This window comes from Polyodon spathula, chromosome 25 (assembly GCF_017654505.1).
Source record: "Polyodon spathula isolate WHYD16114869_AA chromosome 25, ASM1765450v1, whole genome shotgun sequence".
Classification (NCBI taxonomy): Eukaryota; Metazoa; Chordata; class Actinopteri; order Acipenseriformes; family Polyodontidae; genus Polyodon; species Polyodon spathula.
The window spans coordinates 20,006,273-20,016,230 of record NC_054558.1 but is presented as its reverse complement, the minus strand read 5'-3'; the positions used below and the strand labels follow the sequence as shown (position 1 = coordinate 20,016,230).

Genomic DNA, 9,958 nt, shown 5'->3' with positions numbered 1-9,958 from the left:
TCAATCATCAGGAGCTGGGATTATTCGACAGGGCATTAACTGCGACTGGGATTGCTTTTGCTGTGCATTTTCTGAAACCTGATATTGCCCAAGATAAATGCAATGCTTTCCGACAGGATGATAGTACAGCCAGTCAAGTAGCTATTGGACTGGCTTCAATCCCAAGAGGCACTGCTTCTAAAGCTCTGTGAATTTCTGACCTCAAACTGCTTGTTAGCTGGTGCCTCGCAATACTTTGACTTCACAAAACGCTGTTGATTAAAACCTGTTTACCTGAATAACGAGACCAACATGTGATCATTAAGCATTTCAGATTGAGGTAGAGGGAAACACATCAATAAATGCTGCCGGGAAGCTGTTCCATTAATCTAACTCTCAAGAGAACGAGTGCCAGTAGTATCCAGAATGCTGATTTAGATGCTGAATCTAATTATAAAAATCAATTACATGTTTTCAGAGTTTTTGAGGGGCTGCACTTCACAGCTAAAGCCACTTTGTTCTTAGTGGAAGGAAATTAATTTTCATCTTTTCAGACATTTTTCTCAATAAATGAGCTCACACTAGACACGGACTGGGTTCTCTCTCATCCTATCCTGTGAAGCAGCAGCAACGTTTATTTAGATTGATTTATTTGCTTGTTTGATTTGTTCGCCTCTCCAGGATACAAACTTCAGGGATGTGGTTTGTCATTTAAGGATGGAGCTCTGATGGAACCTCAGATAATCATTAGGTGTGCCTGTCAAAGCACCATCATGAAACTCAATCTCATTTGTGACATAAAACTGGGGCTGCAGCTTGCTCCATCCGCAATCTACAATTCAATCTGGCACTGTACATTACCCAAAGGTATGCCGTTTTTTGTATAACTGATATTCATACATTAATTCAGCAACCTCCAATATTTCTGTGAAAGTATAATATATTCAAAACCTTCCTGTTCAGTCTACATTTTGATTTTCTCAAGTCCCAGATTTTAAAACCCATCTCTTCTCTCTCTCTCTCTCTCTCTCTCTCTCTCTCTCTCTCTCTCTCTCTCTCTCTCTCTCTCTCTCTCTCTCTCTCTCATCCTTTGTATTGGATGTTCATTGGATAACTTCCACCATCAGTGCGAGTTGGAGAGGTGGCGTTTTGGACTGGACTCTTTGGACTCTTCAGTCAATGCATTTTCAAGATGTCTCTGCTGTTTCCGGACTAGTGCTTCTGAGAAAGTATAGAATAACACATTGTCAAAGTTCTTTAGAGAAAACAAGCACGTCTCAATCTTAACTTTGAAAAAAAAAATGCATTATTTAAAAACAATTAAAATAATTATATATACATATAGCTATAAAACATGATACAATTGTGCACACAATGACTGAAGGGATATAAAAACATACAGTAAAAAATATTTAAAAAAAAAACAAACAGTTAGGCATCCATAAACATAAATGGTGCAAACAGCTAAAAGCCTGGTATTCTGTGAACAAGGGTTTAGAGATTAAAAAACAACAGCAATGCACATTTAGGTCAAGCAAGATAACACAACATAATTGACGAAATCTGGTTTCAGAGCAACTTATAGGCTCCCAGCTGTCAGGTTCCAGCAGAACATGTTCATTAACCCAGGCTAAGGTAACAGTATTAATATTATTATTATTTTAACTTTGTTCTGTGACATTAATTTTATGGTCTCCTTCAGCACATAAAGTTTTACAGGGATCACACAAGGTGAATTGCTCAGTATCTGTTTAATGAATTCAATCCTGCGTTTGATGATTCCTTTGGGAATTCAGTTACAGCTCACTGCATAATGAGGCATCTGCTCTTGCGCATCCAGGAGAGGGGTCGTGCAGGAAGGTTTGGCACAGATAGCTCCCGTGCATGGCTTTGACAAACCATCTGTGGTGTGCGGGAACTGATGGCATCCAAATCTCAAGCTACTACAGATGTGACTCATCATGCTTCTTACATCTTACTTCAGTACCCAGCAGTGTAACAATGTTGTGTGTGTAAATAATGGGGGCTATTCCTGACAGTGCAGTGAGTGTGTAATTAACGATGATCTAATTGGGTGATTGGGGAGCATAATGACAAGCACATGGGAGGGTAAGGGGGAAGACATTTCTGGGAACCAGGTAGTGAAGTTGAACGGTATATTTATTTGTTACAGTCTTTGCTGTTCAATGATTTCCAATTTAAAATGCAAATGTGCAGGCAATAACAAAAGGCATCCCTCAGTTATCAAAATAGGTCAGATGAGATCTGGGTTCCAAAATGGTCTGATTCATGATTTAGGTTTTCAAAACATTTACCACACTGTATGGCATGTGGGGATGTCTGTCCTTGTTTTCCCTGGATCTTCCAGGTTTTGAGGAAGGTGTCCCAGGAATTCAATATGCCTTCCCAGATCACTACATGCCAGTACTATACATTGAGGATAAGTTAGATACATCAGGATACAATATTACTACAATAGATCACAATATTAACTGCTTGTCAGTTTTAATTTTGTCACTGTTTTTACCTTTTGGATGAATAGAGGATTTCTGAAGAGTTTAAACATTTAACACCCCCCTTTCCATTCGGAGCTGTTGTTTTTTTCTACCTCAGAGGGGGCAACCCTAAATGTAGGGAGTTTGAAAACGACTGTTTTTAAACGCACCTCTTGCTGACAGTGCTATTTTCATGTTTTTCTATTCATTTGTGGCTGCCATAATCAAGCAATCATCTTTTAACACTTTGCTTCTGGTGATGCCGTGCAATGCAAAAAAAAAAAAAAAAAAAAAAAAAAAAATCCCTTTATAACTGTGAATGAATTAACACAAATAAAGTTAAACATTCTGAGCAAGTTGCACAGTGAGAATGTAACAGGTAACCTTAGAACCTTCTCTCTGGCGCATTCTGATTGCAGTTTCCCCACGACCTTCATTAATAAACATAAGGATTTCATCTGCTGGTAATACTTGAGGTACACAATGAGTTTAGAAACTTCAAAAAGGCGTCTAGAGGCTCACTCATTTTCTTCTCCTCCATAAGCTATCCATCAAAGCAGCTGCCCGCCTTGACAAATGAGGATTGTTATTATGAATAAAACATTGTGCTCTCCCTTTACATGGCAATGTGAATTCTGTGAATTCCTGAAGAGGGACTGCTTCTGCACATTAGAACGTTTTAAAGAGATTCTTCTATCTTGCACTTTGCAAGTCGTAATCTCCAGGTTACATAAGCAGTTACCCCTCTTTTCATGATCCATTATGTTTATTATTAGATTTCTGTTGTAGAGTCAGACAATGACAGATTGTCACCCTGCTCCATAGCTTCTAGGAGTTTGATAATAGAAATCATGTGGGTGTTAGAGTGTCCTGATTTATGGTGATAACTGCAGCAGGTATCTCCTTCAGAGAAACAAAAACAGAGATAATTTGTAACACCCATGCTTGGAATCGCTGAGGAAAGCTATTTTCTGTTGTGAATTATGACAATGGTCATAATCCTACCCTAACCCTTTTCTGATACAATTGTGTACTTACATATATTGTGCAAAAAGATTTACACATTAAGTACATTGTATCTATACATAATAACATGTGATTAAAGGTTAGGATACAGTTCATGTGAAAATTGTTCTGGAAGTGCTCCTAAACATTTAACTCTATAAGATACAACGTGCGCCAACAAACACTGCGATGAGTTCGCTTGCATGATAAAAGACATCAGTAATATTAATCCATAAAAAAACAAAATCAAATGTGCAGCGCGAGTCCTCGTCCTGTATGCAGTGTCTGACAGCCACCTTGGGAATCGACACACAGGCATCCCAGTTCATTTTTATGCACCGATCTGTAAACTAAAGAGAAGGAGACTGTACTGATGCTTTCTGAAACCCGGTGGCATTAATCTTCCAGTGACAGGCCTTATCAACAGCCAGCAAGCATTTCCATATTACTATTCATTAAACAGCATTGAAGGGAAGATAACTCTTTACAGTACCTTCTTTTTACAGTAAAACCTTGGATTCTCTAGAACACTGGCGACACCTGCCAAAGCTGATATAGCTACTCCTTTTAAAATTATTATTGGCCATCTCATTTATTTGCTCACTCACCATTCATATGCCAGGTATTAATACTGTTTAAAAATGGTTTTAATAATTGATGCGAAACAGAAACTCACTGGAAAGTCACTTGTCTGGTTATTGTAGGTAAACACTTTCACAGGGTAAGCATTATCAGGGCAGAAATCATAAAACAATGGTGTGCTGTTTAAATGGATGGAATGTAAAGGTTTCAGAAAAACAGTTGAACTGAAAAGAGCATTGCTTCACAAGCAGCAACACGTTGAGGATTCAAATCACAAAACACTATCTAAAAATAAAAATACGATTATTACGCAAGAAAACATTCCTTTGAGACAGCGTCGGGGTACAATAAGATCGAAAAAAAAAAAAAAACTAAATAAAACAAACAGTTTGGATCATCTACAGATGACTGGAGAGGATTAGCAGACTCCTGGAAAACAAGAAAAGTAACATTCACAAAAACTCGCTTTAGGTAATAAAAGAAGGATATAGAAAGCTCACATGGCTGCTTGAAAGAACACAACAATTGCACAGCAAGTAGAAAGCTTTACAAAAATATACTTTCCTTTTTTTTCTGACTCTTTACTTTCAAAAGTTGATTGATTTCACTGCCAGTTTATTCCATGAGCAGCAAACATGGATCACACAAGGAAAGAGTTAAAGAAACATTAAGTGTTGTAATATTCCCAAAAATGTGCTAGCACGGTGCATGTCTTGTAAGCGAGTGACTTGAATGGAAGCCAACGTGTCCAGGTACTGGATCAAACGAGTTTGATGTTCCATGCATGTGATGTCACCTGTACACTGTCAGTGATCTATAATTAGTAACACAGCTTATTAGTAAATATCACATTTTAAGGCTGATCTATTTTTTTTTTTTGTTGATTTAAAGTTTTCTGGGTCCCTTTATCAGAAGGTGCCTGTACATGTGAAATGTTTTGGTAAGATATAATACAATTGTTATTTTTTGCATGCTGAAAATGTTTATATATTAAAAAATATACATATTTTAAAACAAAAACAATAATGCAAAAATGCACATGAATTGGGGCCACATGAATACCAAACTTAGGACTGGAGAAGCAGGGAAGTTAAGTGTCTCTCAAGGAATATTCTGGTTTTAAAATTGCCACTCAGTGCACGTATTAGCTAAAATGGCTACAATAAACAGTTTGCTTTTCAAAATGATCACAAAGGATACATGTAGTTATACTAGTTATTCTGAAAGCGCTGAAAATAAACTTAGTTAAAAATCATAATCTTTCGGATGCCTCTTTCACACTCTGATAAATGAGCTTTTTCCTATTGATCAGAAAGAACTAACAAGCTCACTGCTCTAAACCTTAAGTTGCCTGATAGTTCCTAATAAAGTGACCAGTCGCTTATTATTATTAAACATTATTATTTATTTATTTATTTGGCAGATGCCTTTATCCAAGGTGACTTACAGGTGTTACAGCACAGTAAAGGGTTATAATGCAAGACTAATATTCATATACAATGTAGTTTACAGTAAGTGCAAATAATACTACTACAATACAATATGAAGTAGGTTGCAACAAGTTTGGATTACAACAAGTTATATCTACAATGACATCATATTGTTTGAATTGACACAGAATATTAGATGATGGTTTCCATATGTAGATGTATGGTTTTCAGAGAAGGGTGACAGAAATAAACACAAAGGTAAAGAGAGTCTGGGCAGCATGGATCCTCAAATAGAGCTGAAACATCCCTGTTGAAGCATGCCAGACAATGCAAAGTGGTGGGGCTGCTTGTTGAACAGAGACAGCCTGAACTGTTTTTGCTTTCAGTTTTAACAAATTTTCCGTGCAGTAGATTGGGATTTCTGGGAATTCATGTGAATGAGATCAAGCTGGCTGACTGACAGAATCACAGGAATTGCGCCAAAATATTCCAAACTTAATTTACTCTGTTCTTTTCTGCACTTGAAAGTTGAGAGACGTGTGTGCTTTTTTTCCAGCAGTTTTTCAAGCTGAAGTTCTCGTTCAAGCAGATAATATTAGCTTTTCTGAGTGGGAAAACGTGCAGTTTGTGAAATTCTGCCTAGCAAAGAATTGCAGAGGCTGGCTTCTGTCAGACTTAATGTGTTCCTGTTGCCTTGGACTTTTAAATAGTGAAAACTGAATTTGAGAAGTGAAGACAGTTTGGGATTTTCTGAACTGAAGCTGCATTTGGGGGCATTTCTGTTTGAAAAGGATTTAAAAGGTAACCTTTAAAAGTGTTTCTGTTTTAGAAATGTCTTGCACACTTAGAAATTATTTTCATGCTATCTCGTGTGAAGCCATCAGCCTTGGAGAAAAGCCCAGATAAAACTTATTTCAAGTTACGCACATGAAAAAATGTGTTGCGTAACACTTCAATAAAATGAATACCGACTACTGTTATACAGTAGTCTCAATCTACACATCTGCTTAATATGATATGGGGTTTTTTTCCACGGAAATCAAATTTACTCAGCCCTTCTGCATTTGTTTCTACAGGGAAAGGAAGAGCATAGCATCAAAGGTTTCCAATGTCAAATCCCAACAATATTGATCCTACTCGGAATACATATGAATATGATAATCCTGACTATATCTATCAGGATACGTTTCCTAGCTATGATGATGGCAAACCTGTCAATGATAGTTACCAAATTCCAGCAAAAATAATACCACTGGAAAACCAATCCAAATATGTGTTTATTGTGTCATACTCTGCCATTTTACTTCTTGGCATCACACTGAATGGGTTGGTCATCTGCATGGTGAGTTGCAAGATGAAGAAGACACCAAGTGCCATTTGGTTCCTCTGCTTGGCGGTCACTGACTTCCTATTCTGTCTTTTTCTGCCCTTCACTATCATCTATGCATTGTATGACTTCGACTGGTTCTTCGGACTGTTTCTGTGCAAGATGAATTCCTACATAATGTTCTTCAACATGTTCTCCAGTGCCTTCTTCTTGGTCATCATCAGAATTAACCACGGTATTTACACCGGCTTTGCCTGTGCTCAGAACTGCTGCACCACAAACGTAGCTCGAAATGTGGCCTTGCTTACCTGGTTTGTCTCTGCAATCTTAAGCATTCCATCACTCGTGATCCGCAATACCTCTGTCGAGGATGGGAAAACGATTTGCTTTGACAAATATGACATTTTCAACGATACCTCAGCTCAGAGAACGAATCATCAGGTCGTGCTCTCAAGCAGGATTTTGTGCAGTATAGTGATTCCTTATTTAATTATATGCACTGTTTCATTTGTTAAAAGGAGCCGCTCCAAGGCGTATAAGATCACCCGCTTCATAATTGTTGCTTATTTTATCTGCTGGGTGCCCTACCATGTGCTCATGGCTCTAGCGTTATACCCCGAGCAGTTCAATAAAGAAGTATTTGTTATTGGCATGGCCATAGTCAACGTGCTTGCTGCTGCAAATAGTTGCATGAATCCTGTCATCTACATTTGCATGAGCCGGGACTGCAAGATGTCGTGGATGGAGAATGCGTTTAGCAGAAAGTCATTTAAGACAAGTCCCCAGCTAAGAAGGATAAATCCTGAACGTGAGATAGTCTCAGAAACCATTGCCTTGGAGATTGCAGAAAGTCAGTGAACATTTCTGTTGTATCAGAAAATAGTTAGACTATTGTTAGAGATAAGTTTAGGTTAGTGGGATTAAAGTTAGGGTTAGGGTTAGGGTTAGGGTTAGGTTTAGGGTTACTGTTATGGTTTAGGTTAGTGGTGGGTTTAGGGTTAGGGTTAGGGTTATATCATGCAAAATAATGTACACATGAAGTTTATTGTAACTATGCATAATAACAGTCTAACAGTCTAACAGTCTGTAACAGTGTGTAAGTGCGCATGTTTTTACTAAGTAACTGCTATGTAAATACACAGTAATTAGAGATACTTAATGTAAAGTGTTGCCACTTTACTTTCACAAATATGCCATTCTGGTATAAAGAAATATATTGATAATCTAACTTGCTTTCAGAAGGCTTTTCATTTCTTTTCATAATGCTGTTTTGTATTATGGTATCTTTAAACTGTGCCTCACATGGTTTATCTGTATTGATATTTTTTAGTAGTTTTAAGTAAGCTATTTACTCTTCTAGGGGTCTATTTTTGTATCACAAATGAATTTTGTTACATTGGTGCCGTGACCCGGATTCTCATAACACAGTCGATCACTGAGGCTAAAGAGGGATGAGTGTATTCGTCAGTGTTGAGCGATGCAGTGCTGGTGAGACAATGTTAAAAGCTCTATAACCACAGATGAGCCTGATACTTTCACATAGTGGTAAAGGTGGGGGGGTGGGGGGGTGGCAGCATACCAATGCAGATTACTCAATTCATAGTCATTAAGGGGAGGGGATATTTAAATGTCCGTGCCTGCTTATTAAGTAGGACAAGAACGACTCTGAATATCGTGAATATATGCGTTGCCATGAAGATAAAAGCATTTAACACGAGAAATGAATTCACATGTTGTCGCACATATTTTGAATTACATGGCGCACATTAGCTACTTGTTTGTCTGGTTACCTTTCCAACACACACACACACACAATTATATAAAATATAATTTCTATATAAGTTTTACTACTTAGAATTAATATTTGCGTGTGTGTGTGTGTGTTTGTGGAACATCTAAAAGTTACATTTCATTAACAAGCCTGATGTTATCTCTACTGAACCTGGCAGCCTTCAATTCTTTCATTTTTTACAAAGAAGCTAGCCACAGAAAACGACAAAGCAACAGGCGCAGCATGCTTTTGTTTTGTGCATATACCTATTTACACACTAGTTTCTTTAGAAATGTTTATTTTATTATAGTTTTATAATAAAGTAGTATACTTATCTAAATTAGAAAATAAACCCTTTTATGTTTAATTGTTCATTTAAATACAACGTTTCGGCTGTGCAGATGTTTGATATGATGTGCTTGAATAAAGCTTTTGATGGTGTTTAAAATGTTTTGGCAGTTCTAGTGTTGAACGATTGACCCTGCCCTTAAAGTCACGCTGCCAAAAGAACGTTCTTTTGCTGTTTCACGTTGTTTCTGCATGACAACGTCACACACTCATGACTGTAGGGTCCATTTTCAAGTGCACGTGAACCAAGCCATTGACACCTGGCAAAAGCAATTCATCCATTTGGGATCGTTTACAATTGAACAGTTCCTATCTTGGCAGGAGTTCTGTCTTAAATGTATAATGTTCATTTCCAATGATCCATTAATTTGTGCCCTGCCAATTTAAATGGAGACAGACCAAACTGTCAGATTAATATGCTGTAAATGATTGCTTTTCACAGAGTGAAATTAATGTCCATTAATCATCAAGGTTAAATATTGCATTGTACTGGGTTAATATCAATGACTTTGATAGCATGGATAGCATTTTCTTTTATATTGTAATATATGTTTTTGTCTATATATAAAATATATTGATTAACATACAAATATGTGTATGTGTCTTATCTTACTTGCATTTAATGACACTGCCACTAATCATATTGATTTGTTTTTTACAGTATGGTCTTGCACTGCGCATTGACCCAGTGTGGCTGAGATTAACACACTCTTTCTTCCGCCGTAATAAGTCTGTGGGTTGCATGTTACTTGCCAGAGACCTGGTATTATTTAATATATATATATATATATATATATATATATATATATACACACACACACACACACACACACACACACACACACATTATATGACGTGTCTCGCATCAGTGATGTTGCCTACACTTGCCATTACATTTATCAAACACCAGGGGGAGTTTATCATTTATATGTAAGGTAAACCAAATACTGGTAAAGAGCACACACCATATAAACTGTACATTTTACACTGCATTTTCAAAAGAGGCTGTGCTCAAATTAGG

The 9,958-nt window shown here is 37.2% G+C and overlaps 1 protein-coding gene across 1 annotated transcript; it reads left to right on the top strand.

The window, feature by feature from the left end:
• The first annotated feature begins 6,274 nt into the window (after positions 1-6,274).
• On the top strand, positions 6,275-7,696 carry LOC121299436 (chemokine-like receptor 1). The gene has a single exon (XM_041227121.1). The coding sequence runs from the start codon at positions 6,600-6,602 to the stop codon at positions 7,674-7,676; it is 1,077 nt and encodes a 358-aa protein (XP_041083055.1). The 5' UTR covers positions 6,275-6,599; the 3' UTR covers positions 7,677-7,696.
• The last annotated feature ends 2,262 nt before the right edge of the window (positions 7,697-9,958 follow it).

Coding starts and splice junctions, on each gene's coding strand:
- LOC121299436 (XM_041227121.1), top strand. CDS start 6,600: ATGTCAAATCCCAACAATATTGATCCTACTCGGAATACATATGAATAT.